This window comes from Anolis carolinensis, chromosome 2 (genome assembly GCF_035594765.1).
Source record: "Anolis carolinensis isolate JA03-04 chromosome 2, rAnoCar3.1.pri, whole genome shotgun sequence".
Taxonomy (NCBI): Eukaryota; Metazoa; Chordata; class Lepidosauria; order Squamata; family Dactyloidae; genus Anolis; species Anolis carolinensis.
In genome coordinates this window covers 205523473-205544765 of record NC_085842.1, presented here as the reverse complement: position 1 = coordinate 205544765, position 21293 = coordinate 205523473, and the positions used below count along the sequence as shown (strand labels likewise).

The window sequence follows — 21293 nt, the reverse complement described above, 5'->3', positions numbered from 1 at the left end:
CTGATGATGAGTCAGAGAATGAGGGGAAAGATGGGTAAGGAGCCTGTGACTGATCAGAGAGAGCTGCAGGCAGATGAGACCAATGTTGTAAAATCTTGCCCTCATTACCAGGCAACAGGGGAATGTGAAAGTTCCAGTTCCCTTGAGAAAAGACCTTGGCCCGATGGGGAATGTTCTCGGGAAACTAGATTAGGCCTGAGAACACAAGGAGTGAAAAGTAGACAAACCAGATATTCTCATAGAATCAGATCTAAGGCACTGAAGGCCAGGTGTCTTTGGCATGATTTCATGGGTTTCTGGACAGACTTAAATTAAGTGGTATGGGCTTCAAACCTCTTAGAGGAGACAACGTTGCCAAAAGGCAGTGGTTCTCAACCTGTAGGTCCTCAGGTGTTTTGGCCTTCAACTCCCAGAAATCTTAACAACCCCTTGCCAAGAGAGATTAGGGAAGCCCCCTCACTCATGTCTTTTAGGAAGCAGCTGAAGACCTGGATGTGGGACCAAGCTTTTGGCCCATCCTAAAACACGGTTGATATAATCTGATGTATTCGTTGGATTAATGTGAAGTTGAATACAGACTGGCTCTGACTTTTGGCCCAATGCTACTGGCCTTGTTGTAACGGTCACACAGTGTTTTACTGTTTTAATGGGGTATGATATTGGTTTTTAAGTGTGTTTTTACGATTGTTTTTACTATATTTTGTATTATATGTGGCATTAATCTTGCCATTATGTAAGACCGCTCTGGGTCCCCCTGGGGGAGAAGAGCGGTATATAAATTAAAGAAATAAATAAATATTCCCACTGCCATAAGGGATGGCTCTCCTGTCTCTGCTCTCAAGTCTTTGCTTCAAGCATTCTCAGATTTCCTGTTCTGGTTCATCACTTTGTTTCTTGAAAGGGTTTACCTGTTTTCATGTTTATGGGTTTATGTATGAAGAACTGCTGTGGATTTTGGTTGTCTTGACTTTATGTACTTTGGCATTTTTTTGATTACTGCTATTTAGTATTTTCTATTCTACTGACCATTTTGGACTTGCCCTTTTCCCCTTTTTATCTGCTTTCTTTAATAAACATTTTAGGTAGAATTATTGTACTCTGGTATGATGCTGGGTGAAAAGGTGTTTCAGTGCCAGAGTGCAACATGCCCAGTTTCAGCTATTCACTTAATGCCTCCTATACCAGCTACATCCTCTTATCAGTATTCCATCATTTTGCACATTAAAAATAATCTGGTTTGCTATTATCCACAATTTCACATATCTGGGTAAAATCCAGGAATGTATCCTATCTTGGATAAAGGGGTCATATTTTTACTGATAATTTTCATGTAGTACATTAGTGCAAAATTTAAATCTTCAAGCAATCAAAAGTATTTGTGGGCCACTTAATGAAGTTGCTAAAATGAACTACAGACAACCTTCAAAAAATGTAAACCAAGCACAGACGTACAATTGTCATCTCTCATTATACATTATAATCTGTCTCCCCCCCCTCCCCCCGTATCATACACATTTATATCTCACGGTCAACTGTGTCTTATAGCAGATGTGAACAATTATGTCATTAATCTACCCTACTCCTTGAAACAGAAGAGACCCAGCAGGTAGTAATCCCTGGATCCAAAGGGAATTATTCTGCATTCTGTGTGGGATGCTTCACTTCTTTATAGACTCAGTTAAGCAGCATTACTGCAAATATGCATTTGTCAATGGTAATTTTACAGATGGGAGCTCTCCTAACAGATGGCCTTATCCTCCTCCCCATGGCATTTCCTTTTGAGTGTTTTTTCCCTTCTGTGACCAAAGACAGGTGCCATCAGGGAAGAAAGTCCATGCCCTCCATCCTTCCTGAGTCTCTTCAGTGTTTCCCCAACATCTGCACTTTGCCAGGTGTGTTGGTACCAGCTCAGTGGCACAAACACCAGCCATGCAAATTTTGAAAAGCAAAGCATAATAAAAAGGAAGATTTCTATAACAGGCAATAGCGTATTCCTAGAGATTGGATCATAGATATCCCCCTGTGATAATTGCCATCTGAAAGAAAAGTAGTGCTAATGTTGACAGAGCCCAGGGTGTCTGCATTTTCCTCGGGGACTGAAAAAGAAAATTGGCTTAATTTTTGCAAGGGTACCCCTCCAAGGAGAGTTCCCGTCCCCCTGAAAGGTTGCCATAGATACAGCTAGGCAAGCAATCTGCGTGAAATAAAAAAAAAAAAGAAATATGGAAAAATTAAGGCACCTGGAAGCATTGTATTCCCTTTGTGTGCCACAGGCTGGAGTCAGACATGCTTTTCTTCCCTTCTGAGAAATGAAGCAGCTTTGAAAAGAGGAACTGCCGACTGCCATGCGTGCTCATTCTACTTTTGCTTCCATTAAACAAGGTTTTGCAGGGATTTTTGTTATGTTGCTCCCAAATTCTTCAAAATCTTGTATCAGAAGCAACAGCTATAAAATGGAAAGCTTTGTGTACTTCACAGGCTCTGATTCTATCATTGTCCCCTCTCGCTGCTTTAAACTTTCTGAAATGCTTGTGTGTGTCTTCAGCTGATATCTTTTCCTCCAATGATGAAAACTCTGTGCTTAGTGATTAACCAGAATGTTGTGGAGTTGGTTATGATATATGATATATTTCAGGGAGGGGGTACATGGTTTCTTTGTCAGTGGGGTTGTAAAGCCATTTCAGATTTTAGTCTAACCTGTATACCACTTTATCCAAGGTGCTATACCTAATCTTTGGAATGTGTTCAGAATCCTGGATAGGTCCTATAGAACCTAGAATGGAATCATTAGCTATTGGTATAGTTTGAATGGAACTATGAATTATATTATACCCATAATCAAACTTCACCCTTTTCAATGTTTTATATTTCATTTCCTCCAGTTTCTTCCCATTGACCATGCTGGCTTTGTGTCTGCAATTTGAAGTCAAAAATATCTAGAGGATCAAGATATGTAAATTTATTTAAGCAAATGCAGCCGTGGTCAGAAACTGTATTTTGATCAAATAAAATATTGTTGGATATAGCAAAAGTTTAATCTTAACAGAAAACCTGAAAAGAAAAAGAAATATGGAACATATGCCAGACATTTCAAACCTACTGTCCACCAGCTGGGTTAGACTATCACTCCAAGGCCAGCACTGTTAGCTGGGAATGATGGGAGTTATGATGTTAAACACCTGGAAGACACCAGGTTGTGGAAGGCTAACACAGATCATCATAACTTCCACAAATTTGATTCATGAAATTTCCAATACATAACCACGAAACCAATACCCAAAACCCAGGAGGAAATAGTGTTAGATCCTCCAGACAATTTTATGGTATGCTTCTCCAGGAAGTTACCATAAAGTTGCAATGGATAACCTAACAAAATCTTAGAGAAATTATATCTCTAGAAATCTCTAGGTCCTCCAGTGCAACTTTACGGTATGCTGGGATCAAAAGTCAGTGAATTTAATGAGCTACAGTTTCAGATAAATGTGGTCCAGCCAGGAATGTATCTCCCACAGATAGGTATCTCCTGCAGATACTGTATTGTAAAATTATTCAGAGCAGTGTTTATTTTGCATAGCAATACTTGATTTCCATATTTTAAGATGACCTTTCCAGGATCACAAAACTTCTCACAACAAATTGGGAGGTAATAGAATATAACTATGAGTTTGAGAAGTAATATGGGTGAGAATTGGGATCCATGAGACAGTATGGTTCCACACCTTAGATAATTGCCACATGATTCTTCCATTGCTGTTTTTTTTTTCTTGTACTGCTGTTTTCAAATTGATTTTTACATCACGGGAGTGAAACTCTTTGAAAATGAAAAAAAATGTTTAGGCTTTTTTTTATCCTCCAAAAATTTGCATTCTGCACCAGGCTTTGAATCCAATTGCAAATCTTGAATTGCTGAACATAAACTTTCAAAGAGAATAAATTTAAATACAACCTTAAGGCAACTGAATACATTTTACTTGATTGCTTTTGTCTAACATTGGGAATTAAGCTGATTGAACAAAAATGCATTAATAGACTATTGTTGATCACAGGTTTCCCATTCTGTAGAACATCTGTATGCCGAAGGGGGGAAGTATTCAAGCCCATTTACATTTAGAAAAGTTGTAATTCTGAAATGTATGGTTTGTTTCTGTTTTTCCTCTTCCAGCACCTGCAATTATCGTGCCACCGAAAAGGATTCACAATGTAACTGGAGCACAGGTCTATCTGTCCTGCGAAGTCAAAGCAGTCCCAACTCCCATCATCACCTGGAAGAAAGTATGTTTTCAAAAAGTAGCCCTTTTGAATTACCTAAATGACTTACAGGAACTTTAATAGTCATCCTTCTGACATGACCATTGTGCTGAAACCTTCCCACATCTAATAATTTCCAAATGTGTTGAACTGCAACTTTAAAAATCCTTCCAATGTAGGATTCTGTGAGTTGTAGTCTAACCCTTCGAGAGAATGCCAGGTTGGAGAAAATATCTCTTCAGGCTTTAAGAAGGGTCTTCTCTCTCCCCATTTTTCTTTCTTTCTTTCTTTCTTTCTTTCTTTCTTTCTTTCTTTCTTTCTTTCTTTCTTTCTTTCTTCCTTTTCTTTTCTTTTCTTTTCTTTTCTTTTCTTTCTTTTTTCTTTTTTTGCAGAGTTCAAAGCTATTTGTATAACCAGCCCATCTTCTTCTAAGTAAGATCTGGTGCCAGGATACAGTTGGTACCTTCAGACAGTTGCCAGACTCCTAGCAAGACCTATTACAATGGGTAGTCACACTCCTTTTTATTTACCCAAACCTGGCAAGAGCACACTTATGCAGTTAGGTCACTCTATATTAGCTTGAAACCCTAAAGTGTGGGACACTGCGGGTAGTTTATGTCAGGGTATTGTGTATTGTGAAATGTTAAAATCAATCTGGGTTATTAGAAATGCCTTATGTGTTAGTTTTTCGGCAAGGCATTTCAGCAGTTATGGAGTTAATGAGAGTCTGCTATGATTGACGTATCACAGGACCAATGGGGTCAAGTTTGTTTTGACCGGGACTTTCTTTCTTGTTCCTGTGGAATGCAGAGGAGTGTCTAGAGCGAAGAGCAGTGTGTACTCTGTGTGTGCATGAGTCGCTTCGGCAAGAGAACTCATGGAGAGAAGGACTGATTTACTCTATTTTGTATATAGTCATGTAAATAAAGATTGATTGCCGTTGGATTTCCAACCGAACCCTCGTCTGCTGGAGTGTGTTTGTCCAGTGCTGTTTTTCCACACCGGGAGACAGTCTGGAGAGAAGGAGGTGAAGACCGGGATGGTGAATTTTTGGACTTCACTCTGCTACCCATCATCCCCTGACAGTTTAGCCTCTACAAACCCGTTCCTGGCAGAAATGCTTGAAGAATACTAAATGAACTCATTGAGGAGACACCAGAAAGTGATGAAGGCAAAAAGTTATGGTCAGATATATCTCAAAATATATACCTTGATCCTGTACAGCAGTGGTTCTCAACCTGGGGCCCCAGATGTTTTTGACCTACAGCTCCCAGAAATTCCAGCAAGTTTACCAGCTGTTAGGATTTCTGGGAGCTGAAGGCCAAAAACATCTAGGGACCCCAGGTTGAGAACCACTGCTGTACAAATTAGTGGAGTTAAACATGACAATGTGAGAATATGCAAGGTGTATAGCTCCACAGAAAGGGTGAGATAAATGACCACATCTGATATGATTGCTTGTGAAGTTATATTTAAAGCAGAGGGGGGCGCATTGTGGCCATTTTGAAGCTTTCTATCCTCCAGAGTTTTACACCATTTCCCTCTCCAAAACAGAGCTGATTATCTTTCTTGGAACTGTCCAGAAAAGCAATTCACAGCTATTTAAATTTCTTTTAAAATACCTGTTTTTTAAAACGATGAATAGACTTCTACTATGGATGAGTAGCAGTGTACTTAACTCCTGGAAAGTCCCACAAGCAGAAATTTTTCCTCAAAATTCAAAGCAGTCATCAATCTCAAATCTAAAGCATTCTCACATGATTAAATGTTGCAGGTCACTGAGTCCCCAAAGGGAGTTCAGCTCCTAGAAGAATTGCCTGGAGACAGAGTCAACATGGCAGTCCAGGTTCGAGGAGGTCCTTCTAAACATGAGAGCACAGGCTGGGTTTTGGTAAGTTTGTGTCAGGATGAAAAAAATATTTTTTTTGTTGCAAACTGTCTCTTCCTTATGGGAGAAGAGAGATGAGAATCAAGTGATCACAGAGTTGGAAGAAATCCCATGGGTCATCCAATCCAACCCATTCCCATGTAGGAATACACAATCAAGTTGAAAAATTATATACTGGAACACAGGAGGAAATGGATTATAGATGAAAACAGGACTTGTTAATCATAGGTGACGGGAATGTAAAAGTAGGAAAAAAGCAGAATCAAAAGCTGTAGAAAAAATTAAGCAGAGAATGAAACAGGAAAGCACCAATTGAATTTTGCAAGGCAAACAGTTTTTCCATAACATATACATTCTTTAAGCAACCAAAGAAACAACTATATACATAGACATCACCTGATAGCAGGTGTAGAATTCAAATAATTGGGTGCAGAAGATGGATAAGCTCAATCAACTCTGCAAAAATAAGACAAGGACCAGATTCTGGTACAAATCATGAACTTTTGATCAAAAACTATAGTACAGCTAAGGAAGAACATTAAACTAACCATCATTTCAAAATACAATCTGAAAAATTGTCTTGTAGAATTTTAAAATAATGTAATAATGTTAATTGGTCTTATGTACTAAGCCCAATTGACTGGGAACCAGAAAAACTTTGAACTGAAGCTAGTGGGATTGTCAGGGAGAAATACAAAAAGACACTATCAGCAGTCAAGAAGAAAGAGAAATCATAGTGGATGACTGATGAAATTCTTCAAGCAGTCAATAACAGATAAGAAGCAAAAGTAAACAGTTTAGTGACTTGCATACACACCTGGGAGGTCTCTATAAGTCATGTTTTCCATTTGAAGTTACAAATTAATTTTTGGAATAGAAGTTCAGAAGCACCGTGAACTACACAAAAGGCTGCCATGGGTCACACAGTTCCCACACTGTTGAAATATTTGAGAATTGCATTGACATGCACTAACTCTTTTCATTGCTACACTTAAGGTTTTCATCTTTGTGGATGTGTCTTCCTCTCCCCTTCCCTCACCCAACACTGCAGATTAATCCACTGACAAAAGAAGACGAGGGGGTTTACCAGTGTCATGCTGCAAATATGGTGGGAGAAACACAGGCAGAGGGGAATATTAAAGTCCTGGAACAAAATAAACATAAGAAGGCTTACTTCCCAGCATCAGAAGACATGAAGTAGAATCAAGGTAATGGCGGTTCTAATAGTCCACTTTATTCTAGGAGTACATTTCCAAAACAGCTTTCATACTTCATCAGCAATCAAATACTTGTTTAATGTGTTGTCGAAGGCTTTCATGGCCGGAATCACAGGGTTGTTGTATGTATTCCGGGCTGTATGGCCATGTTCTAATGTCTCTGAACAAAGGATGCCCCCAGGCAGGAAAAGCCAGAAAATGAACCTTTCCAATGCTAATTAAGGTGATGAACCGCAACATTCTCACTGGCTTCCAACTGACAAAGAGTTCTTCTCACACCCTGGACTTTCCACAGATATATATTAACCTTCCTTCCTTAGTTTCTCCATATGTCAGAACATCTGAGGATGCCTGCCATAGATGTGGGCGAAACGTCAGGAAAGAATACTTCTGGAACATGGCCATACAGCCCGGAATACATACAACCCCAAATACTTGTTTGTTCACGATGCTTTATGGCAGCGTGTCAATGGAACAATCAGGGCTCCTCATAGTCATTGTCCATGGACCAGTTCTAATCCACAGGCCATCAACTGACATTTACTGGGGTGTTTCCAGCAAAGAAATATGGAACCAGGTACTGGCACATTGCTGAACCCAACATCAGATAGATTAAGAAGCACTGCTCTTTATCATTCATAAATAGCAGCTCCTATCAGCCCCAGCCAGCCTAGCCAATGGCGAGGGATGATGGAGCTGCTGTCTAACAACATTCAGGGCCACATACCCTACCCTACGGAATGATATAAAAAGGATAAGTTCTTATCAGAGATGCATGTAGTTTCAGTTCCAACACAGAGGAAAATGAGCGGTCCAAGAATTTCACTGGCCAAAACACATTTTGCGCCTCAAATGTCAACCCTGTTTCTGGGTACAATATATTTGACCTGCTGATTCCAAAAATGGCACCAGTTTCTCCCTGTCAGCTCTAGTTTCTGAATACAGGACATATGCCATATACCAGTCTTGACTCTGCTCACCCATAAAAAATCAGAATATATTAATGTAGTGTTTAAATTAATATCTTTTTAAACATGGATACATATTGAACATTGAAAGAAAAGTGGACTACACAAAAACCTCATATTTTATGCCAAAAGCACATCTTTATAATGCAAACTTTCCATTATAAATTTAACCATATCTAAGAAACTAGAGCCAATGCATGCAGTCTATGCAATGCAGTTTTCTGAATCAACACCGCAGATAACCCCAGGAACAGGCCTAAAAGCCAACACACCTAGAATATTTGCATTTATAGTTGGGGGATCTTTTCCAGTTGTGCACATGAATTAAGATGAATATCAACTCTTCAAAGCTTATCTAGTTTGGGGGTAAAAAAGAAGAAAAATCATTCAGAGATTCTGTTTCTCATAATGCTGTTTCAAAACTTGGAAGCTTTCAGCATTAGAAATACATTGTGGGATGGGACAAGCAAATTTCATCTGACGTGGTTTAGTGATTTGAGTGTTAGACTATGACTCTTGAGACTGGGGTTTGAATCCCTTTCCCCTTGGCTGTTAGAACGGGCTGGGTGACCTTGGGTAAATCACACTCTCTCTGCCGAAGGCGAAAGCAACACAACCCCCCCTCTTAAAAATTTGTTCAAAAAGAAAACCTTTGCTAGGTTCCCCTTCAAGTTGCCATTAGTCAGAAATTACTCAAAGGCACACAGCAATAATAATAACAAAGCAAATCCAAGCCCCAGAGTGGTATAGTCCCTCCAGGGAGATAGGGCGGGGTATAAAAATAAAGTTATTATTATTATTATATTATACTGATTTGAGACTGAAGCTCATGTTCCCACTCAGCCATAAAAAGCCACTTGTTGACCTCCATACTCTTTCATCCTAAGAGGAGAGCAATGACAAAAACACTCTGAATACATCCTGCCAAGGATAGGGTTACCATAGGTCTGTCAACATGAAAGAACATGACAATAGAGGAATTCCAAATACCTAAGACTGCAGGGATGGTGAATCTCAATTTTTCTAGGGTCTAGAAAATGTGAACAATAAAGATGCTCAGGGCTTTTTCCCCATGCAAATCTGTGCAATTTGCCTAGAAAACATCAGAACCACTGCACAGCTTATTCTGAGAACTATGTAGCTTTTGGTATGGAATAAACTCTTTTCAAGCAGCCACATGTGTTTTGTGTAATATTGCTTTTTTACATAGAAGCAGCAACAAAATGTTCAGAAGAAAATCACCTGGCTCATGCTTTGGCAACATTGTTGACCTGCATATTTTTGTTGTGCAACCTTGCAACATTTATCTAGAAAACAGCCATGTTTCATTAACAAAAATATGCAAAATCAGCAATGCTGTATGGCAAAACTATATAGCTATTTTTCTGCAACATTGCTGATTTTGCCCAGCATCATTGCTGTTTTCTACATAAAAGAGTAACGTTACTCAACAAAATGTTGTCCAACAAAATGTGCAAAATCCACCAACAGAAACAATGCTACTCAAGAAGCCTGCTGCAATTTGAGGGAATTATTGATCTGCCATTTTTCTTTCCACGTAGGTTTCTTGAGTAGTTGAGAACTCCATCATAAAACTGACAAATTTCCATTATTTCCCTACTAATTTGTGGTATCCTCTGACAGAGGACAAAAAAAGAGAATAAGGTGTACCAGAAAAGCATTTCTTATTTTTAGATCATTCTTCAGTTGTTTCAGAAAAATTAACATGACTGTTTTGCAACTAAATAGCAATACAGGCCTCTACCTTGGCAAAAGCCCCCTCTCCCTTGCCCATGCTCTGAATAGTGTGCCTCTGCTTTTGTGTACATGCAAGGACCCGTAACACTCCTACAATTGTTGTTACCATTTCTCCTCTGCTTTCCCACAGGAAGAAGCAATGACCTCTGATGGAATTGGAGCTGAGCAGACTAGAAACCTGTGAATTAGTATTTTACTTTCGTACCTGTCAAGGACTAGAAGACAGTCTTGATGTTCTTCTGGCTTACTGTTGCAATTTTTACACCCTTTTCTAGAACGTCTGATTAATATTGACCATGTAGTTGATGTATGTACCAAATTCTCAATAAAAGCATGTTTTTGTAATATTTTAAAATTACTTGTTTTGATATTCTCAAATATATTTTACAATACAGCATCTTGAAAACAAAGCTAAGTGCCAGCTGTCTCAGTATAATTAACAATAGCTACAAATTTCAAGTATAACTCTTACCTGTAGAATTAAATCAAAGGAGACTGAGAATTTATCATTTTGACTTTTTCACTGCCCAGTGGTAAAGATTGCTTGTGCTGAATCTTTAACAGGATTGCCACATTTTTCTTCTCTGAGGTCCCTTTTACACCACCATATAAAATCCAGATTATCTAATTTGAACTGGATTATATAGCAGTATAGACTCATAATTTTAAGATTTTCCCGACATTAAGTCTAGTCATGTCTGACTGTGGGGGTTGGTGCTCATCTCCATTTCTAAGCCAAAAATCCCGACATTGTCAATAGATGCATCCAAGGTCATGTGGCCGGTATGACTGCATGGAGCGCCATTACCTTCCTGCCAGAGTGCTATCTATTGGTCTACTCACATTTGCATATTTTTGAACTGCTAGGTTGGCAGAAGCTGGGGCTAACAGCAGGAGCTCACCTCGCTCCCTGGATTCGAATCGCCGACCTTTCGGTCAACAAGTTCAGCAGCTCAGCAGTTTAACTTGCTGTGCCACCAGGGACTCAACTCATAATCTCATTCAAAGCAGATAGTGTGGATTATCTGATTTGATAAACTGATTTATATGTCAGTGTAGAAGGGACCTGGGTTTTATAACTTTTGACAGCAATTTTCTTTATGCAGAAATTAAATGAGTTTTAAATCTTAACACACTTTTGTAATTGATAGGTGAGGAGGGATGGGGGGGCATCCTACATATATTCACATGGGAATATATGTAGGATGCACAACTCTCTTCTGGTAATGTCAGACATTATGCCAAGGTTGGATAACTGGCTTTGTGAGGTTTCAGATTGCAAATCCCATACCACAGAATTGGCTATCCTGTCTAGGCTAATGGAAATGCAACACTTGGAAATCCATTTCTGCCCATTCCTGAAATATCACTTGTATAGGCTGCAATCCTGTAGGACTCAAGAGCACCGTAGGTCCACATACAGATTGAAGCTGTACTCAGCTATATAAACCCCCCACCACCAATTACTGAAAAGCCTCTGAAACCCCCAGCAGTATCTTGTTCCATGAGAAGCAAACAGATTTGTAGAAGCATCTGGCTACATCCCCATAACTAGACGGAATATGATTAGAGCAGGGCAGGGGATCCCAGTGGGTGATGTAATTATTGTATGTCTTACTATGGGGAGGCAGCTAGATTCTTCAGCAATCCTGCCAACTCCCCATGAAGCAGGGAATCACTGTGCTCTGTGAGTCAGAGGCTTTTCAAGGTGGGAGTTTTTAGGTGCTTAAGAGGGAAGTTAGACCTTCGGCAGGGCCTAAAATGTACATTTGCACACACAAGGAAGCTTACATGCACAGATCTTGATGTTTAATAAACTAATACACACTTGGCTACAAAGGCGCAGACTCAACTGAGGAAGCTCAAATTATATGCCCTTCTGCCTCAACTTCTTCCTTTCTTTTCTGGCCCTTCTGTGCTGCACAAGTAAAAATCATTCTCATTACTTTTGAGACAAACCACATATTTGCTTCATGCAAGATTAATAGCTGTGAAAAAAAACTTTTGTGTCCTGTCATGAGCAAAAAAGCAGAGGGATCTGGAGCAGCATCCTTCAACACTGAGAAACAAGAACAATGTGTCTATTGGTGTGAAGACAGTTCTTAATGCCCATCCACCCACCATACAGCCCAGACTTGGCTCCATGTGATTTCTTTCCCTGAACTCAAAATTCACCTCAAAGGATGTCATTTTGAAACAGCTGGAAATGTCCAAGCAGCTGTGACAAGGGCTTTGAACAACATCTCAAGTGAAGACTTCCTTTACTGCTGTGAAGAGTGGTGGCAATGCTGCAATCATTGTATTCCATCACAAGAAGCCTTTTTTCAAGGAGATAAACTGTAATTGCATGCATGTTAAATAAAAATAAATAAATCATTCTCATTACTTTTAGAACAGACCACACAGGGTTATGCTTCACTATTACAGTGATTAGGGCATAAAATAAATTACCACTTCTCCTCACAAGCTTTTGAAATCAAGATTCCATTCTGACCAAAGATATGTACAAAGAAGTTGCTTAACCTGATTGCTGAACTATAGAAATACCCTCCTGTTATTAATTTTTAAGCCAAAGCAGCTTGTTGCTGCCATCTGGTGGATATCTTTATACATTATCTCAGTGATTGCTTTTGCAGTACTGCACGCAACATTTTAATACAGAGCAGATACAGTACTTTAACTTTCTTTTAAAAATGTGAGCAAAAATGGACTATTTCTGATCAGAGCAGGTCTTCCCCACTGTGTTAGCAAGAGGGCTTAAACCTCCACTCACAGTTTTATCCCAGTAAATGTACATTGATTAAATCTTGAGTCAAAGGCTGGGAAAGTTAAAAGGAAGGAACACCACAGTGTTAGCTTCAGTTGTGGCAGAATTTAAAACATCTTTCATTTCAAAAAGGCTCTAGCAGTGGATTTCAACCCCAGATGTTTTGGCCTTCAACTCCCAGAAAACCTAACAGCTGGTAAACTGGCTGGGATTTCTGGGAGTGGTAGGGCAGAACACTTGGGGACCCACAGCTTGAGAACCAATGCTTTAGAGCCCGTCTATCCAGACTGAACTTCTGTTTCCCTTATCTGCTTTTGCAGTACATGAACACAGGACAAAATCCAATGGTGCTCAAGTGGAAGTATGTATTTTCATTGGAGAAGATTTTGAAGATACATCGGAGAGGTGGAGAGGGGATGAAACCTCATCTCTTCTAACAATATAGATCAACAAAACCACAGAGCTTAGTTGTATTCCAATCTAAGGAAGATCTGATTAAAAAATGATTATAACTTATTTAATTGCAAATACTGCAGTACACTTTGATGTGAATATATGCTCCACTTTATTTCAAACATTCAGGATTTATCCCGAGGCTTCAAATGATGACAACCTTCATACAGAAGCAGTACAATGACAACAATGCCATTCCAAAACGTCAAAGAAAGAGTTCCATCCCACTTTGTTTACCGGTTCCCCAAATCAGGGCTCTCTGAACAAGATCACATTTGAACCAATGGAAAGAAACAGTATTCTGACACATGGAAAAAACAGTGACAAGTTGTTATTGGTTTTCTTTCTTCCGCTTCTATAGCTTTCCAGGCATCTTTATGAGAAACGTACAAAATGGTTTGTCAGGATATGGAGCCTCTTCTTTGCAGCCTGTTCAGTAGCACAACAGCCACAGTCCACCTGGTTGTCGACGCAGGACATCCTTTAATCTCCTGTGTTTTCATATGCTGTCCAGCTTCTTTAAAATGTATGGAGCTTATGAAAGAAACAGATGCTTGTCACCACTATTATAACAATAAATTCCATAAATTTATCATCAGTAAAGCAAATTAAAAAGTTAAAGCAGGAACTGCATTCAGAATCTTTTTCCCACCCCCTTCAACATAAATGGCTTTATCTGTGAATAGATTGAGTTATTTTCCTGTTATTGAGAAAAATTAATCATTCTCACTATTAGATCTTACCTTAAACACCACATGATAATGTTAAACATTTTACAGCTGCCTCTTTCATTTCCCCAAAAAATCAATTATCTGTATCTACATACTATTAGTCACTGAAGAATTATTTCAGTCTCACCTTTTGAATCTTATACAAATCCATATTCCTTTTCTCCAAATGCAAGTCCCAATTTTATATACAGCTCTATTCTCTATTCAAATCAAAATTCTGTTTCAAATAGTACGGATTCCAAAAGTACGATCCCATGCATGTCTTTCCAACTTCAATGGAACTTATTCCCAAGTAAGTGCCTAAAGGACTACAGCATTATTTAAAATATTTTGTACACTGTTCCTTCTTTGTAGGTGCTACTAGAGAACCTGATACACCACAAAAGAGTGTGAGGAGGAAATAGAGAAACAAGTAACAAGCATCAATTCTAGCTAGTCCCTAAATAGAGTTGGTTTTTCTGAAGAGCTATGGTTAATCAATACTATCTCTAAACCCTGTGTATGCCATGCAATGGCAATAAGGCAACTGTGAATTCCAGAACTTTGAATTCCATGTAACTTATTCATGTCCCAGTGTGCTTCTGAAAGCCTTATAAAATAACTTTTATGCAAAAAAAAAAAGAATTTCATGATTTTGCTAGTATCTCATCTACGAAGGATACATGTGCACTGTAGAATTAATGAAGTTTGACCAAACTTTAACTGCCATGGCTCATGCTATGGAATTCTGGGATTTGTAGAGTCCAAGACATTTCATTATGCAGACAAATGTAAATAAAAATACTCAAAAATCCAAAAAAATTAATAATTCGTAATGAAAACTTTTGTTCTGAAGTATTTTGAATGAGGGATACTCAGCCTAAACTTCCAGAGAGCTGTAGGTTATCCAAATATAAGCACCGGGCGAGTATTGTATTTTATCACATAATAGTCGCACTTCCCCATTTTGGGGGAAAATGTATGACTATTATGCTGTGAAAAAAGATATCTTTGGGGGGGGGGGGGTCCACTGCATAGTAGTCCTTCTGAAGATGCAGCTGTACAGGTAGGCATTCAGGAGGCTGTGCCCTCAAAGCTTAGCTGCAGAGGGGAGAGGTAGGAGCGTGGGCGACTTCACCCATCCACCCGCCTCTCCCTTCTGAGCTATGGAACCTTTAGAGCTAGTGACATCCCCCTCTCCACCCTGTTTATAAGCTTCGAAGAGACAAGCTAGGAATGGGCAGGGAGGGAGGTCTCGCTAGCCTCTCTCTTCCGAGCTACAGTGGCTCCTCTATAGCTTACAGGGAACAGGTGGGCAGGAAGGTGGGTGAACTCACTCCCTGGCCCCTCTGTCCCCTTTCCTTGGCACTGCAGGTTTGGCATTGTGAAAAGAGTAGGCGCACCCTTAATTTACTTGCCCAGATGACTGGACTAAGGGTGCAACTATTATGCTGAGAATTTTGCCTTCTACCAACTATTATGCAATGTTGACTATTATGCCATAAAATATAGTATATATTCAGCCAAACATATTTTGTGTTCTGATATTGCAGTGAGGTTCTTTCCAACCCTAGATTCTTAAAGACACATGCTCCTTCTACTCTTAAACTACAGACAGTCCACAAGTTACATCCAGGATTGTTAGCCACAGTAGTCCATGCCTTGGATACATCCAGATTGGATTATTGTAATGTATTCTACATGGGGCTACCTTTGAAGCTGGCCTGGAAACTGCAACTGGTGCAAAGGTCGGCAGTCAGACTTCTAACTGGAGCTAATTACTGGGAGCACATGACACCCCTGTTGAAGCAGCTCCACTGACTGCCAATAAATTTCCAGTCCCAATTCAAGGTGCACGTTAGGACCTACAAAACCCTAAATGGTTCAGGCCCTGCCTATCTTCATTATTGCATCTTCCCTTATGAACTGGCACAGGCTCTAAGATGTGCCAGAGAGGCCCTCCTCTCACTTCCACCACCGTCACAGGCATGGCTGGTGGAGACAAGGGAGAGAGCCTTCTCGGTGGTGGCCCCTGAAATTTGGAACTCCTTCCCCAGGGAGATTAGGCAAACCCCCACACTGTCCTCCTTTCGCAGGGATCTGAAAACCTGGATGTTCCAGAAATCATTTGAGAACTAGTCCCTCGTTTTAAATGCCCAGTCCCTAGGTCACCAAATAATACTCAACAAGCCATTTTTTTTTCAAAATCCAAGTATATCACAAAGACAGAAAGTGGGGTAAAATCTGTTGTTGAAGGCTTTCATGGCTGGAATCACTTGGTTGCTGGGAGTTTGCCAGGCTATATGGCCATGTCCCAAGAGCGTTCTCTCCTGATGTTTCACCCACATCTATGACAGGCATCCTCAGAGGTTGTGAGGTATGTTGGAAATGAAGTCAGTGAGGTTTATATATCTGTGGAAAGTGGGATATAGAGTTCTTGTCTCTTGGAGGCAAGTGTGAATGCTGTAATTAATCACCTTGATTAGCACTGAAAGGCCTTGTAGCTTCAAAGCCTGGCTGATTCCTGCCTGGCTGAATCCTTTTTGGGAGGTGTTAGCTGACCCTGATTGTGTCATGTCTGGAATTCCTATTTTCAGAGTGTTGTTCTTTATTTACTGTCCTGATTTTAAGAGGTTTTTTTTTAATACTGGTAGCCAGGTTCTGTTCATTTTCATGGTTTCCTCCTTTCTGTTGAAATTGTCCACATGCTTGTGGATTTCAATGTATTTTCTGTGTAGTCTGACATAGTAGTTGTTAGAATGGTCCAGAATTTCTGTGTTCTTAAATAATATGCTGTGTACAGGTTGGTTCATCAGGTATTCTGCTCTGGCTGAGGCATGTGGACAATTTCAACAAAAAGGAGGAACCCATGAAAATGAACAAGATCTGGCTACCAGTATTAAAAAAAAAAAAACCTCTAAAACCAGGACAGCAAATCAAGAACAACACAGAAAACTGAGAAATTCCAGACCTGAATCAATCAGGACCAGCTAACACCTCCCAACACTGGATTCCCCCAGGCAGGAATCAGCCAGGCCTTGAAGTTGCAAGACCATTAAAAGCTAAACAAGCTGACTAATTGCATAATTCACACTTCCCTTCAGCAGACAAGAGTTCTGGGTATCAGCAGACAAGAGTTCTGGGTATCTGGGTACCATCCTGGGTATTCCTGAGAGAGAGAGAGAGAGAGAGAGAGAGAGAGAGAGAGAGAGAGAGAGAGAGAGAGAGAGATAAAAACCGCACTTGACTAGTTTCTAACAGACCTCACAATCTCTGAGGTTGCCTGGCAAAGATGTGGGCGAAACGTCAGGAGAGAATGCTTCTGGAACATGGCTACACAGCCCGGAAAACTCACAGCAACCCAGAGGTGAAATCTTCTGAGTAGGGGCACAGACTGCAACACAAACACCAAAGGGGAGTTAAGTTTGCCCGTGCCTGGTGTAGATACATTTCTAGCCTAGTCTAGTTGGCTCGTTGCGGCCCTATTAATTAAGATTCCCACCCCGATGAACTACGTTAATAGCCAACGTGTGTAATAACCGGTTCTTCCCTCGAGGGCGGCCTCCCCTTTCCATGAGGCCTGCTCCCTCCACGTGGAAGGAAAGAAGGCAGGCCCGAGGCACTCACTGATGCGCAGCAGGGCCACGTAGAGCAGGAACGTGCGGACCGAGGAGAGGACGTCCTCGCGCATCTTCCGCTTCATTTCCTCCGGGTCCAGCTTGGGCCCCAGGCCCTCGATACGGAACATGGCCTCGCCTGCCTCCTCCCGCTTAGCAACGCCAGTCTCGCCTTCGCTCCCGACTGCCTCACGTCGCCCCGCCCTTCTGCGTACGGGCGCCCACTGCGGACAAACTGATTGCCTTCGCCCTTCTCGTCCATTAAAAGAGACCAGCGTTGTCTTCTTCCGCGATTGCAGTCAACACTTCCGGTATAAAAACGAACTCATTTGAAAGAGAGGTTCTTGCTGTTGATTGAGAATCAACGAACCCCCGATGGCGCAGTGGGTTAAATACTTGTGCTGGCAGGACTGATGACTTTGAAGGTTAGGTTGCTGACCTGAAGATTTCTCAAGTCCTTCCTGACACAAATAATAATAATAATAATAATAATTCATTCAAATGATTCATTGGAACTTGTGCCAAAAATACCATGTGTCTGCGACAAAGAACTGGTGGGATCACAAGCCGGAAAAGTTACAGAGAATGAACATGTCAAGCTACTCTGGGACTTTCGAATTCAGACAGACAGGGCTTTGGAGCACAATACTCCTGACCTCACATCATATTAAAAGACAACGTATGGATTGTCGATGTTGCAATCCCAGGTGACGGCAGGATTGAGGAGAAACAACTGGAAAAGTTGACACGATATGAGGATTTAAAGATCGAACTACAAAGACTGGCACAAGCCAGTCAAGGTGGTCCCAGTGGGTGCAGTGCCTAAAGGCCTTGGCCTGCACTTAAATACAATCGGTGCTGACAATATTACCACCTGCCAGCTGCAGAAGGCCACCTTACTGGGATCTGCTCACATTATTCGTCGATACATCACACAGTCCTAGACACTTGGGAAGTGTCCAATGTGTGATCCAATTCAACAGCCAGCAGAGTATCTACTGTGGACTCATCTTGTTGTGTTTCAAATAATAATAATAATAATCGGAAATGTGGGTTCTCTGTCATGTTGCGTCTCTTTCCTACATGGGTTAGATTTCCAAAAGCATACTTTTGACCCCGCCCCCCCTTCCACATAGCTGAGTAAAATCCCACATCTGCATTGAACTGAGATATATGGCAGTGTGGAGCCCCCGATGGCACAGTGTGTTAAAGCGCTGAGCTGCTGAACTTGCAGACCGAAAGGTTGCAGGTTTGAATCCAAGAGCGGAGTGAGCTCCCACTGTTAGCCCCAGCTTCTACCAACCTAGCAGTTCGAAAACGTGCAAATATGAGTAAATCAATAGGTACTGCTCCAGCAGGAAGGTAACAGCGCTCCATGCAAGTCATGCCAGCCACATGACCTAGGAGGTGTCTATGGACAACACCAGCTCTTTGGTTTAGAAATGGAGATGAGCACCAACCCCCAGAGTCGGACACAACTAGACTTAATGTCAGGGGAAAACCTTTACCTTTACCTAGGACTTTTCTAGATGTACATGAATGTGTTTCCAGTAGTTGTTTACTTTGTTGCATGACCACCACAGATGGTAAAATGTGCCTTTTTCTTTCCCACATTTCCAACATTTGTTGGTGCAATTGTACATCTTCACTAATCTCTCTGGAGGGAGATACCACCGCAAGTACATTTTGTAGATGTTTTCTTTTAGGTTTTGACATGCCGTGTACTTCTTCTATTCCATGATTTTTCCCATTGGGCCATTTTTATCTCTTGGCTGATGTTTTGAGCCCATCTAACCATTGAGTCCTTTACTACTTCCTCTTCTGTGTGCCAAGTCAGTAGGTTTTTGTATATATAAGATATAAGTCCCTTTGGTTTCTGGAACATCGTCACATCAAACCATGTTTTTGCAGTCTGGAAGCCCGAGGTTCTAAGTTGTTCTTTAAATTTACCACGCAGTTGTCTATATAAAAGCCAATTGCATTTAAGGCCCAATTGGTTCAGTTCTTCTAGGTATTAAAATATAACTCACTTTCAATTCAGGGCTCACTTTGCAAAGAAAACTACTGTGCAATTATGGCAATGGTGGTGGTGCAGTGGGTTAAACCCTTGTGCCAGCAGGCCTGCTGACTTGAAGGTTAGGTTGCTGACCTGAAGGTTGCCGGTTCAAATCCAACCCAGGGAGAGCGCAGATGAGCTCCCTCTATCAGCTCCAGCACCATGCAGGGACATGAGAGAAGTCTCCCTCAAGGATGGTAAAAACATCAAAAACATCTGGGCGTCCCCTGGGCAACATCCTTACAGATGACCAATTCTCTCACACCAGAGGCGACTTGCAGTTTCTCAAGTTGCTACTGACACGAAAAAAATCCAGATTATCAAAGCAAATAATCCACATGGCAGTGTAGAAGGGGCCTGTGTGAGTTTTCTGGAGGTTTTCAAGTAGAGGCTAGAGGGGAATATATTGGACTTGCTTTGGGTTCTAGACTGAAACAATGTTCTAGATTGACTCACACTTCTTTTGTCTTCAGGCTGGGTTTTAGGGCTTTGAAGATTAGCCTCTCTAAATAGGCAGAGATGGCCTATAAAATACAATGGAGACATCCAAGAATTTTAATTAGATGATCCACATCTTGTGTATTCCTACACTTTATGCAAATAAAAGCACAGAAATGAAGATCTATACATTTGGTGACCGGTTTTCAATTCCATGCTCAGCCATGGCTAACCTTGGGCAGGTCACACACTCTCAGCCTCAGAAGAAGGCAAAGACAACCCCGTCCAAACAAATCTTATCAAAACCTGCCATATTAGTGTCACCTTGGGGTCACTGGAAGTCAGAAACAACTTGAAGGTACACATCAACTAATAAACAGTCTGATAGCATTATGTACAACAGATGGAACAAGCTGCTACACTCATATTACAAATTTGATGGTTTTCAATCTGCCTTAGATAATGTCGCAGCTCAATAACAATGGCTCTTAAGGGAATACATGTGTTCAAAAGGATTTGATAGACAAAAAACAAGAAATAGCAGGTATAAGATGGAGAGTCCAAGCACAGATGGATCCCTGGCTGTCCATCTGTTTAAAGGGCCAGTTTCTGACAAGGGAACAGGTTGGAAGAAAATTTCCTAATGCCAGTGACCTTGATCACAAATCATCCACTGGGTAGGATGCCTGCTCATCCCACTGCGAGCTGCTAGGTATCACAACAGGGGCATAATTTAATTGTGGTACAATATGGAATTCATTCCTGCTGCTTGTGATGGTAACACGATTAATGGAACAGCCATTCAGTCTGGCTTAAGTCAACATCTGTCACACTGTGAGATGAAGCCTGCATTTCCTTTCAAAAACAATACATTTTTCTTCATTTTAGCCACCTACGCCATTCTCTGAAGAACAACCACAACCCGCTGTTAGAAACAAAAATCCCAAAGTAGCAGTTATAAGTTTTTGTCCTTACTTTTGGCAAGAAATGGTACTGGGAGGAGCCATGAACCCCTAAGCCTGCTATGTTCTCACTAGCGCAGTACTTTTGCCTATAACTTCAGTCAAGGTAGGATATGGATGCATGTCCCAATGTGCAACTTCAAGGCCTCATCTCTCCCACCCTTCTTATAATTATTTATCTTTAAGTAGCCCTTGAACTGCGCAGCTCTTT

At 40.8% G+C, this 21293-nt stretch overlaps 2 protein-coding genes across 3 annotated transcripts in view; one reads left to right on the top strand and one right to left on the bottom strand.

Annotated features, from left to right (window-relative positions):
• igfbpl1 (insulin like growth factor binding protein like 1) overlaps nucleotides 1-10434 on the top strand; it is a 53547-nt gene extending 43113 nt beyond the window's left edge. Inside the window, exons 2-5 of the mRNA XM_003223332.3 lie at nucleotides 4163-4272; nucleotides 6023-6139; nucleotides 7188-7344; nucleotides 10210-10434. Of these exons, the coding sequence (XP_003223380.1) occupies nucleotides 4163-4272; nucleotides 6023-6139; nucleotides 7188-7337 (377 nt within the window). The 3' untranslated portion in view covers nucleotides 7338-7344; nucleotides 10210-10434. The remainder of the gene's footprint in view (nucleotides 1-4162; nucleotides 4273-6022; nucleotides 6140-7187; nucleotides 7345-10209) is intronic.
• Nucleotides 10435-13394: 2960 nt separating this feature from the next.
• Nucleotides 13395-17896, bottom strand: tomm5 (translocase of outer mitochondrial membrane 5). Of its 2 annotated transcripts, XM_062971578.1 has the most exons (3): nucleotides 17637-17896; nucleotides 17273-17403; nucleotides 13395-13833 (listed from the first exon to the last, which is right to left on the bottom strand). In XM_062971578.1, the coding sequence occupies exons 1-3, from the start codon at nucleotides 17755-17757 to the stop codon at nucleotides 13819-13821; spliced, it is 267 nt and encodes an 88-aa protein (XP_062827648.1). In that variant the 5' UTR covers nucleotides 17758-17896; the 3' UTR covers nucleotides 13395-13818. The 2 variants fall into 2 exon arrangements, with proteins under 2 accessions (XP_062827648.1, XP_003223392.1); XM_003223344.4 differs by lacking the exon at nucleotides 17273-17403 and having other exon boundaries at nucleotides 17637-17855.
• Between the last annotated feature and the right edge of the window lie 3397 nt (nucleotides 17897-21293).